Source organism: Anomaloglossus baeobatrachus, chromosome 6 (assembly GCF_048569485.1).
Source record: "Anomaloglossus baeobatrachus isolate aAnoBae1 chromosome 6, aAnoBae1.hap1, whole genome shotgun sequence".
Taxonomy (NCBI): domain Eukaryota; kingdom Metazoa; phylum Chordata; class Amphibia; order Anura; family Aromobatidae; genus Anomaloglossus; species Anomaloglossus baeobatrachus.
This window is the reverse complement of record NC_134358.1, coordinates 103,257,266-103,282,213: the sequence shown is the minus strand read 5'-3', so window position 1 is coordinate 103,282,213 and position 24,948 is coordinate 103,257,266. Positions and strand designations below refer to the sequence as shown.

The 24,948-nt window shown below is 46.9% G+C and overlaps 1 protein-coding gene across 1 annotated transcript in view; it reads left to right on the top strand.

Moving 5' to 3' along the window:
• ZC2HC1A (zinc finger C2HC-type containing 1A) overlaps window positions 1–24,948 on the top strand; it is an 88,947-nt gene that overhangs the window by 32,911 nt on the left and 31,088 nt on the right. The window contains exons 3-5 of the mRNA XM_075353153.1: window positions 19,383–19,499; window positions 19,906–20,047; window positions 23,132–23,280. Coding sequence (XP_075209268.1) covers window positions 19,383–19,499; window positions 19,906–20,047; window positions 23,132–23,280 — 408 coding nt within the window. The remainder of the gene's footprint in view (window positions 1–19,382; window positions 19,500–19,905; window positions 20,048–23,131; window positions 23,281–24,948) is intronic.

Sequence of the window (24,948 nt, the reverse complement as noted above, 5' to 3'; positions counted from 1 at the left end):
AGCGGACCTGTGGAATTTCGGTTCAGTGGGTTCAGCCGGACTTGAAATTAAGTACGGTTTGGAACCCAAACTTGACCTGAACTCCAATGAAAGTCACTAATTGGGCAATTCAGGTCTGTGCCCACATGCAGCCAGCCATAAACAGATCACTACGAGAGAGGAGGGGATGGTGTTTCTATATTTTTTTTTTTTTGTTTTGTTTTGGGGGGTGCATACTACATCCGATCATGCTATTGTACCCCCAGTGTGAGCCATTCAAACACTGCAAGCGACCTGCACTGGGCTAAGCACCGAGCGTACCCAAGCACAGCGATGCTCGCGTGAGTGGTGTTCATATGTAAAGCAACTGGATTCCGAACACCAAACCTTGGGTTCTCTCATCTCTAATTATGGCTACTTCATATCTGCGCCCCATTCTAATCTTTGATGTGCAGCTCCACAGCTGAGTGATTCCAGCCGTCTGCATCGGGAATTGGGAGTGTCACACCCCCACTGATCGGACATTGAGGACCTATCCTAAGGAGAAGTTATCAGTGTTATGCGGGCTTTGCACACTACGACATCGCAGGTGCGATGTCGGTGGGGTCAAATCGAAAGTGACGCACATCCGGCGTCGCAGTCGATATAGTAGTGTGCAAATCCTTTTTGATACGATTAACGAGCGCAAGAGCGTCATTATCGTATCATCGGTGTAGGGTCCGACATTTCCATAATGCCGGTGCAGCGACAGGTACGATGTTGTTCCTCGTTCCTGCGGCAGCACACATCGCTGTGTGAGAAGCCGAAGGAGCGAGGAACATCTCCTACCTGTGTCACGCCGGCTCTGCGGAAGGAAGCAGGTGGGCAGGATGTTTACATCCCGCTCATCTCCACCCCTCTGCTGCTATTGGCCGCCTGCCGTGTGACGTCGCTGTGACGCCGCACGACCCGCCCCCTTAGGAAGGAGGCGGATTGCCGGCCAGAGCGACGTCGCAGGGAAGGTGAGTGCATGTGAAGCTGGCGTAGCGATAATGTTCGCTACGCCAGCAATCACAAGATATCGCTGCTGCGACGGGGGCGGGGACTATCGCACTCGACATCGCAGCATCGGCTTGCGATGTCGCAGCGTGCAAAGTACCCCTTAAAGTCCAGGACAACCTGTTTAATTTTGTTTTATTTATAAAGAGTGCTTAAAGGAAATCTATCAGTAGGATCAACCCTCTTATGCCATCTGTAGGCATGCAAGTGATAGATCTGCAGTTATATCAGGAGAACAGACTGTACTGTCAGCCATTACATGTCTCACACTGGTAAAAACTCAAGTCTTGCATCATATCTATCTTGGAGAAGATGAGGAGAAAGGAAAGGAGTGAGTAGGGAGGTTAGTGTGGCTAGTTGAAACCAAACTTTAAATTTAAGTCAAATTACAAAAAACTGCATCTTTAAATACAGCAAGTGTGAACAGGTGCTAGCTTCTTAAACTACACGAAACACAAACAAAAGGATACAGCAGAACTCAGTAAGTGCCAAGACAAATGAACATTGAATATATGGAATTGAAACTACATAAATGCTATATAAAATATTCTTAGAAACATTAGGGTTCTTAGCGTAAAAATGGGCCAATTCTTACATGCCCATCAGCCACGGCAAGGTGACCTTTCTTTGATGGGACCCTATACTACTATCATGCCTTTCCTGGACTAAAAGTCTACAAATATATGGGCAGATAGGATCTGTCACTAATGAGAACCAACCTGGGGCTGATGGGAGGAAAGATGAACCAGTACCGTAATATTCGTATTCGTTATACTCATAACGAGTACCTTGTAATACTCACGTATTCCTTCCGAATAGCGAGTATAATGCAAGTCAATGGGAAATGCAAGTAATTTCCTGCTGGACCCAACAAAGAGGTCTGAGGGCATAAGGATAGGCTGTAATGGATGGTAAAGTGATGAAACTGAATGGAGAGAGCCTGGGGAATATGCCTGCATGCATTTCTGAGTTGCATATAGTTTTTGGGAATAAGGTCATCACAGTATTACACCACTTTTACAGATGCACAAGAGCAGCTACCAAACCTAATCTAAATTGCATTTTACACGCCAAAAAGGTTAAGAAACAGTTGTCCCTGTGTAATCACTTGTATATAAGGCTAAATTAACCGGAGAAAAAAAAAATATCCCTTTTAGCGTTTGTTCACATGTAGTGTTTTAGCTTTTTTTTTTTTACTTTTACAATTGGGAGGGCCCTGATTTTTACATTTTGTAGGTCTCTCTGTCATACATAATTTCTAGTTAGGTATTCCCCAGCACTTTACAAGGCGCACTAGAACGTGCCCGTTGGTATGTTGATTTTTCACCTGAGGCGCCTCAAGTGGTCCTGTAACATTTCTGTTTGGAGGGACTGCAGTTACTTATACATTTGGGCGGTCCCTCATTGAGGCTCAGATAGTGGAATACATATTCCATAGCAGTTTACAATGCGCCCATTGTAGCATTAGACTTTACCCTCCTCTTCCATGTCATTCTGCAGCCCTACATTTAAATTTTCAGCAGGCCTGCAGTAGTCATTCACTCTGCATTTATATACACATAGGGCCTGAGCCACATTCACTCTGTATTTACATACACATAGGGCCTGAGCCACATTCACTCTGTATTTACATACACATAGGGCCTGAGCCACATTCACTCTGTATTTACAAACACATAGGGCCTGAGCCACATTCACTCTGTATTTACATACATATAGCGCCTGAGCCACATTCACTCTGTATTTACAAACACATAGGGCCTGAGCCACATTCACTCTGCATTTATATACACATAGGGCCGGAGCCACATTCACTCTGCATTTACATACACATAGGGCCTGAGCCACATTCACTCTGTATTTATATACACATAGGGCCTGAGCCACATTCACTCTGTATTTACAAACACATAGGGCCTGAGCCACATTCACTCTGTATTTACAAACACATAGGGCCTGAGCCACATTCACTCTGCATTTACATACACATAGGGCCGGAGCCACATTCACTCTGTATTTACAAACACATAGGGCCGGAGCAACATTCACTCTACATTTACATATACATAGGGCCTGAGCCACATTCACTCTGTATTTACATACATATAGGGCCTGAGCCACATTCACTCTGCATTTACATACACATAGGGCCGGAGCCACATTCACTCTGTATTTACAAACACATAGGGCCTGAGCCACATTCACTCTGCATTTATATACACATAGGGCCGGAGCCACATTCACTCTGTATTTACATACACATAGGGCCTGAGCCACATTCACTCTGTATTTACAAACACATAGGGCCTGAGCCACATTCACTCTGCATTTATATACACATAGGGCCTGAGCCACATTCACTCTGCATTTACATACACATAGGGCCGGAGCCACATTCACTCTGTATTTACATACACATAGGGCCGGAGCAACATTCACTCTGCATTTACATATACATAGGGCCTGAGCCACATTCACTCTGTATTTATATACACATAGGGCCTGAGCCACATTCACTCTGCATTTACATACACATAGGGCCTGAGCCACATTCACTCTGTATTTACATACATATAGGGCCTGAGCCACATTCACTCTGTATTTACATACACATAGGGCCTGAGCCACATTCACTCTGTATTTACATACACATAGGGCCGGAGCAACATTCACTCTGCATTTACATATACATAGGGCCTGAGCCACATTCACTCTGTATTTACATACATATAGGGCCAGAGCCACATTCACTCTGCATTTATATACACATAGGGCCTGAGCCACATTCACTCTGCATTTACATACACATAAGGCCTGAGCCACATTCACTCTGTATTTACATACATATAGGGCCTGAGCCACATTCACTCTGTATTTACATACACTTAGGGCCTGAGCCACATTCACTCTGCATTTATATACACATTGGGCCTGAGCCACATTCACTCTGTATTTACATACACATAGGGCCTGAGCCACATTCACTCTGTATTTACATACACATAGGGCCTGAGCCACATTCACTCTGCATTTATATACACATAGGGCCTGAGCCACATTCACTCTGCATTTACATACACATAGGGCCTGAGCCACATTCACTCTGCATTTATATACACATAGGGCCTGAGCCACATTCACTCTGCATTTATATACACATAGGGCCTGAGCCACATTCACTCTGCATTTACATACACATAGGGCCTGAGCCACATTCACTCTGCATTTATATACACATAGGGCCTGAGCCACATTCACTCTGCATTTATATACACATAGGGCCTGAGCCACATTCACTCTGCATTTATAAACACATAGGGCCTGAGCCACATTCACTCTGCATTTACATACACATAGGGCCGGAGCCACATTCACTCTGTATTTACAAACACATAGGGCCGGAGCAACATTCACTCTACATTTACATATACATAGGGCCTGAGCCACATTCACTCTGTATTTACATACATATAGGGCCTGAGCCACATTCACTCTGCATTTACATACACATAGGGCCGGAGCCACATTCACTCTGTATTTACAAACACATAGGGCCGGAGCAACATTCACTCTACATTTACATATACATAGGGCCTGAGCCACATTCACTCTGTATTTACATACATATAGGGCCTGAGCCACATTCACTCTGCATTTACATACACATAGGGCCGGAGCCACATTCACTCTGTATTTACAAACACATAGGGCCTGAGCCACATTCACTCTGCATTTATATACACATAGGGCCGGAGCCACATTCACTCTGTATTTACATACACATAGGGCCTGAGCCACATTCACTCTGTATTTACAAACACATAGGGCCTGAGCCACATTCACTCTGCATTTATATACACATAGGGCCTGAGCCACATTCACTCTGCATTTACATACACATAGGGCCGGAGCCACATTCACTCTGTATTTACATACACATAGGGCCGGAGCAACATTCACTCTGCATTTACATATACATAGGGCCTGAGCCACATTCACTCTGTATTTATATACACATAGGGCCTGAGCCACATTCACTCTGCATTTACATACACATAGGGCCTGAGCCACATTCACTCTGTATTTACATACATATAGGGCCTGAGCCACATTCACTCTGTATTTACATACACATAGGGCCTGAGCCACATTCACTCTGTATTTACATACACATAGGGCCGGAGCAACATTCACTCTGCATTTACATATACATAGGGCCTGAGCCACATTCACTCTGTATTTACATACATATAGGGCCAGAGCCACATTCACTCTGCATTTATATACACATAGGGCCTGAGCCACATTCACTCTGCATTTACATACACATAAGGCCTGAGCCACATTCACTCTGTATTTACATACATATAGGGCCTGAGCCACATTCACTCTGTATTTACATACACTTAGGGCCTGAGCCACATTCACTCTGCATTTATATACACATTGGGCCTGAGCCACATTCACTCTGTATTTACATACACATAGGGCCTGAGCCACATTCACTCTGTATTTACATACACATAGGGCCTGAGCCACATTCACTCTGCATTTATATACACATAGGGCCTGAGCCACATTCACTCTGCATTTATATACACACAGGGCCTGAGCCACATTCACTCTGCATTTATATACATATAGGGCCTGAGCCACATTCACTCTGTATTTACATACACATAGGGCCTGAGCCACATTCACTCTGCATTTACATACACATAGGGCCTGAGCCACATTCACTCTGCATTTATGTACACATGGGGCCTGAGCCACATTCACTCTGCATTTACATACACATAGGGCCTGAGCCACATTCTCTCTGCATTTACATACACATAGAGCCTGAGCCACATTCACTCACATTCAAGAGGAGTATAATGAGAGTAGTACTCCTGGGGAAAGAGGACTATAATAGGAGGTGGAGTCCTGGGGAAAGAGGAGTATAATGGGAGGAGTAGTCCCGGGGAAAGAGGAGTATAATGGGAGTAGTACTCCTGGGGAAAGAGGACTATAATCTATAATAGGAGGAGGAGTCCTGGGGAAAGAGGAGTATAATGGGAGGAGTAGTCCTGGGGGGAGAGGAGTATAATAGGAGGAGTAGTCCTGGGGAAAGAGGAGTTTAATGGGAGTAGTAGTCCTGGGGAAAGAGGAGTTTAATGGGAGTAGTAGTCCTGGGGAAAGAGGAGTATAATGGGAGTAGTACTCCTGGGGAAAGAGGAGTATAATGGGACGAGTAGTCCTGGGGGGAGAGGAGTATAATAGGAGGAGTAGTCCTTGGGAAAGAGGAGTATAATGGGAGGAGTAGTCCTGGGGGGGAGGTATATAGGTGCCCAACTTGTGCCGGGGCGGGGCCGAGCGGGCTAACGTGTGCTGGGGGCGGGGCTAAGCGGGCCACCGGGGGTGGGGTCGAGCGTGCCAACGTGTGCCGGGGGCGGGGCCGAGCAGGCAAACGTATGGCGAGGGCGGGGCTGAGCGGGCGAGGCGTCAGCATATGCCGGCTCCCTGCACATGTGTACCGGGAGCCGGTGTACGCTGGTAACCATGATACACATCGGGTAACTAAGGGAAGCGCTTCCTATAGTTACCCGATGTGTATCATGGTTACCAGCGTACACCGGCTCCGTCACGATCCCAGCATCGCAAAGTTATGTCTGGGCTGGGTTGCCGGTGTGGACTCCTGGGAGTGCACTGCAGCAGTCACCTGGGAGTCGGGGCTTTGTTAGGATTCGGGGGAAGGGGCGTGGCCGAGCGGGTGATGCGTGCGGAGGGCCGAGGCGAGCGGCCAATCCATGCAGGGGGCTGGGCCAGGTTGAGGCAAGCGGCCAATCCGTGTGGGGCCAGGCCGAGCCCAGCAGCCAATCCGACAGTTCTCACTGTAACGACACAATTGTGGAGCAAGACAGACAGACAGACAGAATAAAGCAATTATATATATAGATAGGGCCGGAGCCACATTCGCTCTGAATTTACATACATATAGGGCCTGAGCCACATTCACTCTGAATTTACATACACATAGGGCCTGAGCCACATTCACTCTGAATTTATATACACATAGGGCCTGAGCCACATTCACTCTGAATTTCTATACACATAGGGCCTGAGCCACATTCACTCTGAATTTACATACACATAGGGCCTGAGCCACATTCACTCTGCATTTATATACACATAGGGCCTGAGCCACATTCACTCTGAATTTACATACACATAGGGCCTGAGCCACATTCACTCTGAATTTCTATACACATAGGGCCTGAGCCACATTCACTTTGCATTTACATACGCATAGGGCCGGAGCCTCATTCACTCTGCATTTACATACATATAGGGCCTGAGCCACATTCACTCTGTATTTACAAACACATAGGGCCTGAGCCACATTCACTCTGCATTTACATACACATAGGGCCTGAGCCACATTCACTCTGCATTTATATACACATAGGGCCTGAGCCATATTCACTTTGCATTTACATACACATAGGGCCTGAGCCACATTCACTCTGCATTTATATACACATAGGGCCTGAGCCACATTCACTCTGTATTTATATACACATAGGGCCTGAGCCACATTCACTCTGCATTTATATACACATAGGGCCGGAGCCACATTCACTCTGTATTTATATACACTTAGGGCCGGAGCCTCATTCACTCTGTATTTACATACACATAGGGCCTGAGCCACTTTCACTCTGCATTTATATACACATAGGGCCAGAGCCACATTCACTCTGTATTTATATACACATAGGGCCGGAGCCACATTCACTCTGTATTTATATACACTTAGGGCCGGAGCCTCATTCACTCTGTATTTACATACACATAGGGCCTGAGCCACATTCACTCTGCATTTACATACACATAGGGCCAGAGCCACATTCACTCTGTATTTATATACACATAGGGCCTGAGCCACTTTCACTCTGCATTTACATACACATAGGGCCTGAGCCACATTCACTTTGCATTTATATACACATAGGGCCTGAGCCACATTCACTTTGCATTTATATACACATAGGGCCGGAGCCACATTCACTCTGTATTTACATACACATAGGGCCTGAGCCACATTCACTTTGCATTTATATACACATAGGGCCAGAGCCACATTCACTCTGTATTTATATACACATAGGGCCGGAGCCACATTCACTCTGTATTTATATACCCCTATGGCCGGAGCCTCATTCACTCTGTATTTACATACACATAGGGCCTGAGCCACATTCACTCTGTATTTATATACGCATAGGGCCGGAGCCACTTTCACTCTGCATTTATATACACATAGGGCCGGAGCCTCATTCACTCTGCATTTACATACACATAGGGCCTGAGCCACATTCACTTTGCATTTACATACGCATAGGGCCGGAGCCTCATTCACTCTGCATTTATATACACATAGGGCCGGAGCCTCATTCACTCTGCATTTACATACACATAGGGCCTGAGCCACATTCACTTTGCATTTACATACGCATAGGGCCGGAGCCACATTCACTCTGTATTTATATACACATAGGGCCAGAGCCACATTCACTCTGCATTTACATACACATAGGGCCTGAGCCACATTCTCTCTGTATTTACATACACATAGGGCCTGAGCCACATTCACTTTGCATTTACATATACATAGGGCCGGAGCCACATTCACTCTGTATTTACATACACATAGGGCCTGAGCCACATTCACTCTGCATTTATATACACATAGGGCCTGAGCCACATTCACTCTGCATTTATATACACATAGGGCCTGAGCCACATTCACTCTGTATTTACATACACATAGGGCCTGAGCCACTTTCACTCCGCATTTACATACACATAGGGCCTGAGCCACATTCACTCTGCATTTATATACACATAGGGCCTGAGCCACATTCACTCTGCATTTATATACACATAGGGCCTGAGCCACATTCACTCTGCATTTACATACACATAGGGCCTGAGCCACATTCACTCTGCATTTATATACACATAGGGCCTGAGCCACATTCACTCTGCATTTATATACACATAGGGCCTGAGCCACATTCACTCTGCATTTATATACACATAGGGCCGGAGCCACATTCACTCTGTATTTATATACACATAGGGCCTGAGCCACATTCACTCTGCATTTATATACACATAGGGCCGGAGCCACATTCACTCTGTATTTATATACACTTAGGGCCGGAGCCTCATTCACTCTGCATTTACATACACATAGGGCCGGAGCCACATTCACTCTGTATTTATATACACATAGGGCCAGAGCCACATTCACTCTGTATTTATATACACATAGGGCCAGAGCCACATTCACTCTGCATTTATATACACATAGGGCCTTAGCCACATTCTCTCTGTATTTACATACACATAGGGCCTGAGCCACATTCACTCTGTATTTATATACACATAGGGCCGGAGCCACATTCACTCTGTATTTACATACACATAGGGCCTGAGCCACATTCACTCTGCATTTATATAAACATAGGGCCTGAGCCACATTCACTCTGCATTTATATACACATAGGGCCGGAGCCACATTCACTCTGCATTTACATACACATAGGGCTGGAGCAACATTCACTCTGCATTTACATACACATAGGGCCAGAGCCACATTCACTCTGTATTTATATACACTTAGGGCCGGAGCCTCATTCACTCTGCATTTACATACACATAGGGCCAGAGCCACATTCACTCTGCATTTACATACACATAGGGCCTGAGCCACATTCACTCTGTATTTATATACACTTAGGGCCGGAGCCTCATTCACTCTGCATTTACATACACATAGGGCCTTAGCCACATTCTCTCTGTATTTACATACACATAGGGCCTGAGCCACATTCACTCTGTATTTATATACACATAGGGCCAGAGCCACATTCACTCTGCATTTATATACACATAGGGCCGGAGCCACATTCACTCTGCATTTATATACACATAGGGCCGGAGCCACATTCACTCTGTATTTACATACACATAGGGCCGGAGCCACATTCACTCTGTATTTATATACACATAGGGCCGGAGCCACATTCACTCTGTATTTATATACACATAGGGCCGGAGCCTCATTCACTCTGCATTTACATACACATAGGGCCGGAGCCACATTCTCTCTGCATTTATATACACATAGGGCCGGAGCCACATTCACTCTGCATTTATATACACATAGGGCCGGAGCCACATTCACTCTGCATTTATATACACATAGGGCCTGAGCCACATTCACTCTGTATTTATATAAACATAGGGCCGGAGCCACATTCACTCTGCATTTACATACACATAGGGCCGGAGCCACATTCACTCTGCATTTATATACACATAGGGCCGGAGCCACATTCACTCTGCATTTATATACACATAGGGCCGGAGCCACATTCACTCTGTATTTACATACACATAGGGCCGGAGCCACATTCACTCTGCATTTATATACACATAGGGCCAGAGCCACATTCACTCTGCATTTATATACACATAGGGCCGGAGCCACATTCACTCTGTATTTACATACACATAGGGCCGGAGCCTCATTCACTCTGTATTTACATACACATAGGGCCGGAGCCACATTCACTCTGTATTTATATACACATAGGGCCGGAGCCACATTCACTCTGCATTTATATACACATAGGGCCGGAGCCACATTCACTCTGCATTTATATACACATAGGGCCTGAGCCACATTCACTCTGCATTTATATACACATAGGGCCAGAGCCACATTCACTCTGCATTTATATACACATAGGGCCTGAGCCACATTCACTCTGCATGATCTGTTACATTCAGTAGATGTTTTACACCAAAATAACAGGAACACGTCCAAAGACTGAGACCATTTTTTTAAGGTAACGAGAGGTGCAACTTTGGAATTAGTTTCTTCAGAATGGCAATCTGCCCTGTTTCTTGCAGTTTTGTTGCTTTTATGTATGTGGTTTCCCTTTTTTTTATAGAGATTTGATGGAGAATTTTTTTTAAATGGAATTTTTTCTGATTTAACTTTTTTTTTTCCCTCAATTTCTTAATATAGGTAAAAAACCCCCTTTATTGGCATTTTTTGCCCTGAAATCAGAACCATATTTCTTACATTGTATAGTCCATCAGATTTTCCAAACAGACACACACAATGCTGGATTTCTTTACTAGGGGCTGACATAAGGGATGTGTCACCTGTAATATTAGATCATGTGCATTTTGCTGCTTCCTTCGTGAATTAGTCTGTAATTGGAAATATATTAAGTGCAAAATAAGGAGTTCAGCATCCTGGAAGTAACCGCATCAGAACGGCAGGAGCGCAGCGACACTGCTCCTCGACCTCACCCATCATGATTTATTAAATCCTTATCTGCCATAGACTGAAAAGTCAGCTCTGTAGAAAGATTCAGGGTGCGCAGAACGAGGATTCTGTTCATACAGCACAAATGTTTCCACTGCAGATATGCAATAATGCGGTAAATGACCCATCACTCGTCCACCCAGGATCTCCGTCTGGCAGCCAACACCCAAGTTGTGGTTAATTCATGTGTGGATGACTCTGCAAACCTCAGTGTAAAAATCTGCTGTGAGGACATAATCTGCGGCCTTCACACTTCGTTATAAAACATGTATGTGACATAATGGTAACATTGTCCTCTGTGTATCTCATGTATGGATCAATCAATCAATAAATAACAAAGCTTCTATACTTTTCAATGTTAAATGCGTACAGCGCAAGGATGGTACACTGATGCCCTCTGTGTGCCGTACGTGCTTTTCACGGACCCATAGACTTGTATTGGCCCTTATCATCTGCGCTTCCGGAAAACCCACGTCTCCACACGTTTTGCACGGACACACAGTTTGTACAAGCACGGACATGTGTTCTGCCCCCTAGGGTATAATATCACACGTACAGGAAACATGGATGTGTGAACAAGGCCTAAGGGTAGGTCCAGATTGGTTGGAAATGGTGTAGAATATCTTCCCCCTGCAGATTTGGGATAAATATCCCAGCTCATCTCTGTTTTGTTTTGTTTTTGTTGTTCATGTGATGAACTCATTGTTTATATTATATTTTTGTCTTTACTTTTTTTTGTCAATTTTTTTTATTTCTTTTTTCATGATCTTTATTTTTATTAAAAAAAAAAATAGCAATTTGCCCTTAGAACTTTTTTAGGCTCATAATTCCTGTATTTTCAGATAGCTGTCAGCAGACTTCTTATCATCAGAGGGATAATTACAAGGACAGGCATGGCCTCTGTACTCAGCTGATAACACATCATCTATAATAGGCACAACACAGCTGACCCTACTCCCCCTTCCATCACAATTAGATGCTTCAATGCAAAGATAAGGGTCCATTATGACTTTGTACATGTATTGTTTCCTGAAACAATAGGAATTTAGAGTCCCTGTGGCCACTGTGAAAGTTGCAAGATTTCTATATACTAAAGCTGGGGTCACACATAACGACGACGACGACAACGACGTCGCTGCAACGTCACCATATTCTGTGACGTAGCAGCGACCATAGATGATCGTTAGTAAGCTGTCAAACATGTTAGAAAAAGCAGCGACGGAGCAGCGATAATAGCGACGTCGACGGTCGTTGTGTGGTTTCAGACGTAGCGTAGCGTCGCTGCTGCGGTGTCAAACACAAGGATTATCAGCTTATCAGCATGGCGCAGCGGGATAGCAGCGATCAAAAAATGACTTCGAGCATTCAGGAGCGAGCAACGATTTCGCAGCAGGGGTCTGATCGTTGTTATGTGTCACACACAGCGACGTCGCTGTTGAGGTCGCTGCAACGTCACAGAATATGGTGACGTTGCAGCGACGTCGTTGTCGTCGTCGTTATGTGTGACACCAGCTTTAGGGTAAGTTCACACAGTGCGTTTTTCGCGGCGTTTTTGCGCAGTTTTCGCGTGCGTTTTTGCTCAGAGAAACTGCATGACTTTGCTTCCCCAGCAAAGTGTATGAGTTTTCATTTTTGCTGTCTGCACACAGCGTTTTTTTTCAGCTGCGTTTTTGTGGTGCCACAAAAACGCAGCATGTCAAGTATTCCCGCGTTTTTCACTGCGCTTTTCATCCATTGAGTGCAATGGGATGTTGAAAGACGCAATGAGAAACGCAAATAGCTGCGTTTTGGTGCGTTTCTAAGACCAAAAACGCAGCTATAAACGCAGGAGGTGGGTAGTAAAGTGACATGTACAGGAAGAGGATTCCTTCTGTCAGTAAATACAGAAGCGTGAATCCTCCCGGTACCGTCACCGCCGCTTCCACCTCCCGTCCTGTGCATGTCAGCTGCCGTGCGGCGTCATGTACAGGCAGGAGGTGGAAGCGGCAAAAGTGAACAGTAGAAAAAAAAAAAGTTATACTCACCTGTCTGCAGACTCCCGGTGCCATGCCCGTTCCCAGATCCTCCTCCCGGTATCGCCGCTCTGGGTGTGTGCAGTCTCCCCGGGTACGTATGCCTGCAGGATGCAGGACCTCGCAATGGATCACCTGATGCAGTCACCTGACACATCAGCTGATAGTAAGGCTGGTTTCACACTACGTCTTTTTAACATGCGTTGAAAACGTTTTTTTAACGGAAGTACGTATCCTGTTTTTACAGCAAATAACGTATGCAAACGCATATGTTATTTTGCAGGATCCTGCACTGGATGTTTAGGGGCGGGCATTGGAGTCATGTGATCGGGAGTGAGGGGAACTAGACTGGGAGGAGGCTTCTGACAGCTGCAGACGCTGGTAACCAAGGTAAACATCGGGCTTGGATACCCGATATTTATGTTGGTTAGGAGTGTTTGGAGCTGCTAGGAGCAGGAGAGAGAGGGAGAGGGAGAGAGAGAGAGAGAGAGAGAGAGAGAGAGTGCGTTATAGTCAGGATCCAGCAATTTGCAGTATTTGGACGGAGCTCAAAAACGCTACATGTTGCGTTTTTGAAACATGTTAAAATAACGCAAAAGGACGGATCCTGCGTCTAACGGACGCAGACGCACGCAAACGCAGGTGGACGCGAGTCCATTGAAAAAGCATTGGCATGAAAAAGGATTTGCACAGGATCCGTACTTCCGTTAAAAAAACGTTTTCGACGGATGTTAAAAAGACGTAGTGTGAAACCAGCCTAAGTCTCGGGCTGACGCCAGCGGTCGGCCGGCTTCACCTATCAGCGGATACGTCAGGAGACTTCATCCCTGATTACCGGCAGCTGCTGCAGCAATCGGACAGGATCAGACTCCCGCCCCATCGCTCCAGGAGCTGCCGGTAATCAGCACATAAGTGAGTATTTTTTTTTACTTTTTTTTGCAATGATGCATCTGCTTATTGTATAAACGGCTTTTATACAATCAGCTGATGTGTGATGTGCTTCAGCCCCTAGAACCTGACATCATCTGATCGCTTTGCCTTCCAGCAAACCGATCAGATAATATTGGATCCGGATTGGACGGCGCGGGACCCTTGACCCAGGATTACTGCGGAGGGGGGGGTTCTTTATTTCAATAAAGATGGAGTCACTAATTGTGTTGTGTTTTATTTCTAATAAAAATATTTTTCTGTGTGTTGTGTTTTTTTCTATCTTTACTAGAAATTCATGGTGGCCATGTCTAATTTTGGCGTGACACCATAAATTTCGGGCTTAGGGCCAGCTGATAATATACAGCTAGCCCTAACCCCATTATTACCCAGTGAGCCACCCGGCATCAGGGCAGCTGGAAGAGTTGGATACAGTGCCAGAAGATGGCGCTTCTATGAAAGCGCCATTTTCTGGGGTGGCTGCGGACTGCAATTCGCAGTGGGGGTGCCCAGAAAGCATGGGCACCCTGCACTGTGGATTCCAATCCCCAGCTGCCTAGTTGTACCCGGCTGGACACAAAAATTAGGCGAAGCTCACGTCATTTTTTTTTTTTTAATTATTTCATGAAATTCATGAAATAAAAAAAAGGGGCTTCTCTATATTTTTGGTTCCCAGCCGGGTACAAATAGGCAGCTGGGGGTTGTGGGCAGCCCGTACCTGCCTGCTGTACCCGGCTAGCATACAAAAATATGGCGAAGCCCACGTCATTTTTTTTTGTTTGGGGGGGCAAAGAAATCCTGCATACAGTCCTGGAAGGAGGATGCTGAGCCTTGTAGTTCGACAGCTGCTGTCTGCTCTCCTGCATACACTATTGGATGGAGGATGCTGAGCCTTGTAGTTCGACAGCTGCTGTCTGCTCTCCTGCATACACTAGTGGATGGAGGATGCTGAGCCTTGTAGGTCTGCTCCCCCTGACTCTCCCTCCAGCATACAGTCCTGGATGGAGCATGCTGAGCCTTGTAGTTCTGCAGCTGCTGTCTGCTCTCCTGCATACACTATTGGATGGAGTATGATGAACCTTGTAGTTATGCAGCTGTCTGCTCTCCTGCATACACTAGTGGAGAATGAAGAACATATTGAAGAAGGAAATGACATCAGACCTTTTTTTTTTTTTGTTCACTGATAAAAAAAAACGCATAAAGACGCAATAAGCAAAAACGCACCAAATCGCGGCAAAACACGCGTGGTTTTTGCCGTGGTTTTTTGCCGCGGGTGCGTTTTTGTACGGTTTTTGCCGCAAAAAACGCACAAAAACGCAGCGTCAAAAAAACGCAGGGTGTGAACCTAGCCTAAAGGTGGCTTTACACACTGCAACATCGCAAACGACATCGCTGTAACGTCACCGGTTTTGTGACGTTATAGCGACCTCCCCAGCGACATTGCAGTGTGTGAAACACATCAGCGACCTGGCCCCTGCTGTGAAGTTGTGATCGCTACAAATCGTTCAGGACCATTCTTTGGTCCTTTGCTTCCCGCTGTGCAGCAAAGTTTTAGTGTGTAAAGGGGACTTTACAGCGACTTCGTTAGCGACTTCCCTTTGAAAAAGCTGCTTTACAACGTCCCCAATGACTAGCTAGGTCGTTCTGCAGGTCCGGATCGCTGTTGCGTCGTTGGCCAGGTTTGCCTGTTTGACAGCTCACCAGAGACTTTGTAGCGATCCCGGCCAGGTTGGGATCGCTAGAAAGTTTCAGTGTGTAAAGGGGCCTTAAGGGTACCTTCACACTTTAGCGATGCAGCAGCGATCCGACCAGCGATCTGACCTGGTCGCTGGTGAGCTGTCAAACAGGCAGATCTCACCAGCGACCAGTGACCAGCCAGCAGCGACGTGCAAGCGACGCTGCGCTTGCACGGAGCTGGCGTCTTGAAGCTGCAGACACTGGTAACTTAGGTAAACATCGGGTATGGTTACCCGATGTTTACCTTAGTTACCAGCTCACACCACTTAGCTTAGTGTGTGCAGGGAGCAGGAGCCGACACTGGCAGCGTGAGAGCTGCGGAGGCTGGTAACGAAGGTAAATATCGGGTAACCACCTTGGTTACCCGATGTTTACCTTGGTTACAGCTTACCGCAGGCTGTCAGACGCTGGCTCCTGCTCCCTGCACATTCAGGATTGTTGCTCTCTCGCTGTCACACACAGCGATGTGTGCTTATCAGCGGGAGAGCAACAATAAAAAAACGAAGCAAGGCTGTGTGTAACGAGCAGCGATCTCATAGCAGGGGCCAGATCGCTGCTCAGTGTCACACACAGCGAGATCGCTAATGAGGTCATAAAAAAACGTGACTCAGCAGCGATCTCAGTAGCGATCTCGCTGTGTGTGAAGTACCCCTTAAGGTGGTGTCACACACAGCAACGAAGACAACGACATCGCTGCTAAGTTGCCATTTTCTGTGACGCAGCAACAACCTCAACAGCGACGCCGCTGTGTGTGACACATAACAACGATCAGACCCCTGCTGCGAGAACGCTGCTCGCTCTTGAATATTCCAGGTAATTTTTTGATCGCTGCTATCCCGCTGCGCCACATGCATCCTTGTGTTTGACACCGCAGCAGCGACGGTCGCAACGACACTGAAGGCAGTGACGTAGGACTGAAGGCAGGACCAGGGCGTGTTTTTACTGTGTATTTTACAACGCCCCCACAACTCCGATTGGTGGTCATAACAGCGTTCCGATTGGGTAACTTGCCGAAGGCGTTACAGTGATTTCATTCTTTAAGTTCCATTCTTTGTTCCACGTAGTGGAGTCTATGTCTGGTGTCGCTAGTGTGTCGTTCTTTGTGTCTTCCTTTTTTTGGCACGGTCACCCAATCCGGTGCCGCTGTAGTGATCACCAATCGGAACAGAGGGGCGTGAAAAAGGCAACGCAAAGGCGCTGTAGCGATCACCAATCGGAACAGAGGGGCGTGAAAAGAGGCAACGCAAAACATGTCTAGGGCTAAACACCGCGCCTCTATCAAGGTCTTAGTCGTCGCACAGAGACGCGTGTGACACGTCCCAACGACCGTCGAGGTCGCTATGATCGCTGCTCCGTCGCTGCTTAAAATTACATGTTTGACAGCTAACTAGCGATCATGTAAGGTTGCTGTTACGTCACAGGAAATGGTGACGTAACAGCGACGTCGTTGTGTGTGAACCCAGCTTTAATACAGATTGTGATATGGGGAAAATCTGCCATCATCAATTTTAAAAAATGAATAAATTTAAGATCCTATCCCAATATATAGTAGGTGTAAGAATATTATCAACTACCTCCAATTAGAAATGTAGTCTAGTTCTTTTTATTATGCCATAGTTGTAGAAAAAGACATGGCCGTACATCCAAAAATAATACGATGAGCATGCGGTTCTTGGTTTAACATTCTGATTGTGTGAAGCCACTGCCACGTCACGGCAAAACTCTGAGTGGGTCCCTAACTTCTTTGAAGCCTTAAAGGTGCGGCGTCACATGCTAACCACCACCGCATTGACAATGCACCAGCAGGACAGGTGACCTGGTGCCTCACAACACCCGTGCTGCAAGGCTGAGCCCCCATGACTCCAGGACATGCCCCACCGACAAAACCACCACAGCAATGGCCGCCACACAGCACTCATATGAATGGAGCTGGCCAACTCACTTTCCATAAGCATCACTTGGATGTGTGGTCCATTTCTTTTTCTCCAGCTGTTGCATTGCTTGGTGTATCCCCTCTGGGTTTGTTTCTTGGACCAGCACTCCTCCCATTTGGTCTAGGCATTTTAATCAGCAGGAGACTGCAAGGAGGATTCTGCCTTTTTGCTCTCAGTTCACACACTGTAAGCTTGTGGAAAGTGAATCAGCCAGCTCCTTCCACAGGGTGTTGGTGCTGTCTGGTGGCCATTGTTGTGGTGGTTTTGTGTCGGTGTGGCCTGGATTCATGGGGACACAGCCTTGTTGTGAGGCATCAGGTCACCTGCCCCGCTGGTGCACTGTCGCGATGGTTGGCACGCAGCGCCGCACTGTTTAAGGTTTCAAATAAGTTAGGGACCCACTCAGAGGTTCCCTGTGACGTGGCAGTGGCTTCATACAGTCTGATCAAGAATGTTAAACCAAGAACCTCATGTTCAGGTACATCAATTTTGGCCTAGCGGCATTAGATCAAAGTATGATTTTTTGGATGTGTGGTTCATGTCTTTTTCTGACTGCAGAATGAGTTAACAGTAAATCTGTCAGTGAGCTCATTATACCAACAGCAGGGTCTGACACCTTATCTCTTGTCTCCTGAACTACTGTAAGTTGATTATTAATGACATTAAAGTTGTATTTTGTTGTGGTAATAGATCAGCTTAATAAAGAAGAAAGACCCAGAATCGGACCATGGTGTCTGGACCGGCTGTGGGTCTATATGAGGCTGGTGAGTTCATTTTAGGAGACTTGCGGCTGGTCTAGACATCTTTAGTACCCGAACCTGTGAATGTAAAAAGTGTAAAACAGGCCGTACAGACCCTTCTGTGAGAATGAGCTCACTGGTGGCTTCTCTGTTAACTCATTCTGCAGCCAGCTGTACAACTGTTTCTTTCCAGTCTGCGGCATGCAGAAATGTGCCAGGGGTCCCGGAAGCTGAGATGCAGGGGGCAGTTTGGGATCCTCACACTTTGATGAAGCTTTAGATGTCGCTGTGTTGCACTGGGTCATGATTCTGTCATATTTGTTTCTGGTAAAACAACGGGTGTAATGATGGCGCCTGTTGGACCTTTTGTCGGTTCAGTATGTGGTTTGTTGGGTATCATGGATGCCGACAGACAATGGAATTGCTGCCATGGCCTCAGTTGTCCTGTAGGGTCACAGAAATAGTTCTGAGACCCCCCTCTGAGCTTCTAGAAAAGCACTGACCACCAGAGTTAGTCATGTTCCTGCAGGTACAGGGGCCGCAGAGGCCGTCCGATAGATGGACAGTTATTGGTCCTAATGCAGTATTGTGTCCCTAAAAACCTGTTCTTTTTTTATTTCTTTAGAAAAAACATACTCCGATATGCCAAAAATCCGCATCTAAAAAAAGGAAAGTGTTTGACTCCAGCAGGCAGCGAGCAGAAGGAACCGAAATCTCCATTGTTAAACCAGTAAAGGCAAAAGTAAGTATTGGAAAAGGATATTATATTCTTATGGGGGCTGTGTGGTCATAAATAGTGATAACATCCTCATAATAGGCGATCAATATCAGATCATTGGGGGTTCCATGCCCGTCACTTCCACCGATCAGCTGTGATTAGCTCTGCCAACAGCAAGTCGCCCCTCTGGTAGGTGATCAGTATCGTATGTCTGGACATCCCCTCTAAGGTTGCGAGGTTACCAGGGTATGTACAGGGACTGCAGTGATGTCATGTACTACAAGGGATCTGATGTCATCGTGATTTCAGCCATTACTTAGGGCTGCAGCTGGTCTCTGATTACACCTAGATTCATCCATTGCCTTTTGTAGTTGTTTTCTTCCAGTCAATCTCATTAAATTATATATATATATTTTTTTCGCTGTTTCAGCTTGAACCTCCAAAGAAGCAATCCAACTGGAGGAGGAAGCATGAGGAGTTCATCGCCACAATCCGAGCCGCTAAAGGGCTTGATCAAATTTTAAAAGAAGGCGGAGAACTTCCTCCCCCGCCTCCACCTTCATATGACCCCGGTAGGTACTGAAGGGTATGGACCGGTGTTCTATGAATGATCGGACACCGGTAGCCACTGACAGTTTCAGCTTTCTATTAGGGAAATTGGGCATAAAATACCCATACAGCGCTGCCCCTTTCCAGGATTGGGTTTGCAGGTCTGATGTCTGCAAGCTTATGTATGGGACCCCTCTCTGGAGAACCAAAGGATCAGACCTTGAAGTTTGACTCTTGATTCTTGAGGCCCAATGTGCACTAGAAAATGGAATTTTCTTAAGAAAATTCCGCACCCTCTGAAAGATTACCGCACCTGCGATAAGAAACTGCAGCAAACCTCACCCGAAAACCGCAGGCAGTTTTACTGCGGTTTGGCCACGGTATTGCCGCGGGTTGTTACCTGCGTTTTTTTACCCTTATGTATGGCAAAAACCACAGGTACCTACGGAAAAGAAGTAACATGCACATTCTTTTTTCTGCAGAAATTCTGCAGCAAAACCTGTAGGGGAAAAAAAACGCCGTGTGCGCACAGCATTTTTTTACCATAGGTTTTCGTGGGGAAGGACTGCAGGAAGGTTATCAACATTTTCTGCAGCAATTAATGCAGCAAAACCGCGGCAAATACGTGGCAAAAACCACAGAGTGTGTACAGGGCCTTAGGCAGTTTTGGTATTTCCCCTTTAACTAGCTTGAGTAGCAATCTGACCTAGCTGCAGAAATAGAGTAAAGGAAATCCTCGTCTTTGCAGCGTTCCGGCTATGGAAGATGAGCTCTGAGCGGATTACAGACTGCCAATCGTGGAAGTCTGCAATCTGACCCTGACTTCTGGTGCTTTATTTCTGAAGTCTGCTGTTCGTGGACACTAAAATAGATGCCAGTGTTAATACAAGATAAGCTGGTGTAAGTGGGGCCATAGTACTGTTAATGCATCTGTCGTATATTTTACCAGTCTGTGTATTGGAAAGTCAGCTCTACGACATCCAAGGGCTGAGGCGGAATTGCCACTTTCTGAAAAAATTATCTATCTATAATAAACAAATCTGGATACATGATTTCTATATTGAGATAACAGATCATCGCTTTCCATTATACTGTTGCATGTCCTTTTCAGTTTTTGACTTTTTTAATCCTTTCATTTAATTTTTATATTTTCGGGGGTTTTTCCTCTTCTAAGGGAGAATGTTTTTATTTTTCCATCAAGCCATTTGAATTGAATATGTGTACACATAGGAGAGACCTGCCAATCACCTAGAGCGTGGCAGAGAAAAATGGCCGGGGACTGCAGAGGACTAACCAAGTCTCTCCCTGGTCGACTTTTCTAACTACCTGTACTCTGAAACACCGCAACATTTGAGAGTAAAACATACCTGGCTGTAGTCGCTCATCCAGACTCGTGATTCTTGCTACCTGTAGTTCGGGAGGCATAAATCTCATGACAGGTTTGCGTTAACTGAGGCTCTTGAATGGATAGTTTTCATATGAGGATCAGCATGGCATGCCTTGGCAACCCATCTGCTCCCTGCAATTGCATTGTGGAGGGATGGGTGCTGCTGCATGGGCACACCAGCAATCCAGTCATTAGACTGCTGCCATCAGCAGCATTTAAACCGCAGTGATCGCAGCAGGCCCCGTAACTGCTGTAACACAGCTAGCCTCTGCCAGGGATAGTGTTGGCTCAGGTCCTGAGCCTGCTCTTGAAAGAGTTTGTCTGGTCTAAAATGATAAGTTTGCAGTAAAGCTATTTGACTGCAGATTTGTGAATCCTCATATTGCGCTCCCTGTAAGTGTAGCTCCCCACGGGCCAGGCGGTTAAACTCCTTGTCGTAGGGCCGTTTCGGGTCAGGTCAGTTGTCACGGGGTGGCCTTGCCCAGTTCCATTGCCCCAAGGCGTACAGTAAATGGTGGGGGAAGTGCGGTATTGGGAAAAGTTTGTCGTGACGCCGATGTGGTATGTGGCCAGGGAATAGCCGCTGCTGCCGGGTTCCTCGCTGGGGCAGGTGTTATGGCAGCCGGGATGGTGTCACTCCCCACAGGCGGAGCAGGCCCCGGGTCGATGATGAGGGTTTTATGGCCATTGGCGCCTAAGCGCTGGGCGGCGCCGCCGGTAAGGACGAGCCAACAAGGTCTCTGCAGGTTCAGGGTGTAGTTTACTCACAAGTTCAGCTGCCAGCACAGTCACACTGGTCACCTCCGTGATTTGCTCCGGTCAATCCCAGATCCGGTAAGGGGTCACCACCGGTGTTTTAAGAGAGAAGGAGAGAGAGAGTCCTATTTCTAGCGTGTCCCCCTCAGCAGTTAGGTACCCCGGCTGAGCTCCTGCTTCAAGCCCCTGGGCCAGTAAAGTCCACGATTTCCAGAGATGTCTTGCCAGAACTATGGTCCTGACGGGTCTGTTTTTAAAGTGCAGGTGTTGCGCCTATTTCTACTCTAAGTGGAATCCACCCCCCAGGTGGCTGGCTTCAGTGACCGGTAAGTCCCATGATCGTATGGCCACCCCCTGCCTACCCTGAGCCAACTCACCCTATGTGAAGGCTCCTATGTAGTGTGTGAATGTGGAACACCGGTGATTAACCCCCTCCTTACCTGAGTTAGATACCGCACCTTAATTGAGGTGCAGTACCCTGTGGCGACCAGAGCCTCAGGGGCGCCACATAAGTATTCTCCGGTGTCAGAGATGGGAAATGTGGTCACGTGACCGCAAGTATGTGTTATGTAGACTCCTGGCCAAAAATCAGACTAGACTCCTTGCACAGTGCTCGTGATGTGAGGATTCATATGTCTGCAGTCACATAGAGGGACACATAGTGACTGCAGACTTGTTGTTATAGACCTAAATATACATTATATGTTCGTGAAGTGGTTAATGGGCTTTGTTCCTTCAATGCTGTAATGTTAAACAGCAGTTGTCAGTGTACACTGGGCACATGTTATTCCCCTTGGTCATCTTATTCCTTGGGGTGTGACCGGAATGAATTGCATCTCCGGTGCAGAGCCTGAGCTTTGACATCACACATATTTCATCCAAAATATGCATAGTTGTGTTTTTCTGAGTTTGGCTATTAATAATCACTGACGCTGTCGGTTTTCTTTCCGCTTTATTCCTCCAGACTATGTTCAGTGCCCGTACTGTCAGAGAAGGTTTAATGAGAACGCCGCTGACAGACACATCATCTTCTGCAAGGAGCAAGCGGCCCGCATAGCCAATAAAGGCAAATTAGGGGCAGATCCCAAAGGGAAAGCCGCTCCTCGGACGCAGGTAATTAGACTGTATGCGCTGTCAGCCATCGGAGAACCAGGACAGGTTTACACAAAAAGATCATATAAATGTTATCAGTTCCAACCCATCATGCAGGATAATTGTGGAGTATAAATGGTGCGAGCGACCGGACGATGGGACCATAAATGCTCTTTCTAGCTGGGGAATAAAACAATTGCTGCTCGTTATTAGATCATTGTAATTGGAAATCACCCGTTCGCTAAACAGTGTATAATTCAGCCAGAGGCACGTATACGCAAATGTATTATGGCCATGGGACCTCTGATTGGATGAAAGCACTCACACAAAAAGCTGGGGGGTAAAGGGTGTCACATACACAGACATGTCTACCTTTCCGCACCCACAGTACCAGTTTTCTTCTGTTTCATTGCCTGTCTCCATACAGGGAGCGACAAACGATTATTCGATTATATATTTAAACAGACACCCCATGTGACTCAGGGAACGTCATAGACTATGTTTTGATGAGAAAATGTAACCCCGCGCTTTAAGGTTACTCTCCAAAAAACCTGCCTCCATTAAAGTCAATGGAGCTGGAAGCTACAGGTTATTAATAGCAGCTCTGATTGGTTGCTATAAAAAGTATAAGAAGCTTATGTGTGAGGTAATATGATATCGGTGGGGAGACAAAGAGGCAGACAGAGACAGACAGGCGGAGAGACAGACAGGCGGAGAGACAGACAGGCGGAGAGACAGACAGGCGGAGAGAGACAGACAGGCGGAGAGAGACAGACAGGCGGAGAGAGACAGACAGGCGGAGAGAGACAGACAGGCGGAGAGAGACAGACAGGCGGAGAGAGACAGACAGGCGGAGAGAGACAGACAGGCGGAGAGAGACAGACAGGCGGAGAGAGACAGACAGGCGGAGAGAGACAGACAGGCGGAGAGAGACAGACAGGCGGAGAGAGACAGACAGGCGGAGAGAGACAGACAGGCGGAGAGAGACAGACAGGCGGAGAGAGACAGACAGGCGGAGAGAGACAGACAGGCGGAGAGAGACAGACAGGCGGAGAGAGACAGACAGGCGGAGAGAGACAGACAGGCGGAGAGAGACAGACAGGCGGAGAGAGACAGACAGGCGGAGAGAGACAGACAGACAGGCGGAGAGAGACAGACAGACAGGCGGAGAGAGACAGACAGACAGGCGGAGAGAGACAGACAGACAGGCGGAGAGAGACAGACAGACAGGCGGAGAGAGACAGACAGACAGGCGGAGAGAGACAGACAGACAGGCGGAGAGAGACAGACAGACAGGCGGAGAGAGACAGACAGACAGGCGGAGAGAGACAGACAGACAGGCGGAGAGAGACAGACAGACAGGCGGAGAGAGACAGACAGACAGGCGGAGAGAGACAGACAGACAGGCGGAGAGAGAGAGACAGACAGGCGGAGAGAGAGAGACAGGCGGAGAGAGAGAGACAGGCGGAGAGAGAGAGACAGGCGGAGAGAGAGAGACAGGCGGAGAGAGAGAGACAGGCGGAGAGAGAGAGACAGGCGGAGAGAGAGAGAGAGAGACAGGCGGAGAGAGAGAGACAGGCGGAGAGAGAGAGAGAGAGACAGGCGGAGAGAGAGAGAGAGAGACAGGCGGAGAGAGAGAGACAGGCGGAGAGAGAGAGACAGGCGGAGAGAGAGAGACAGGCGGAGAGA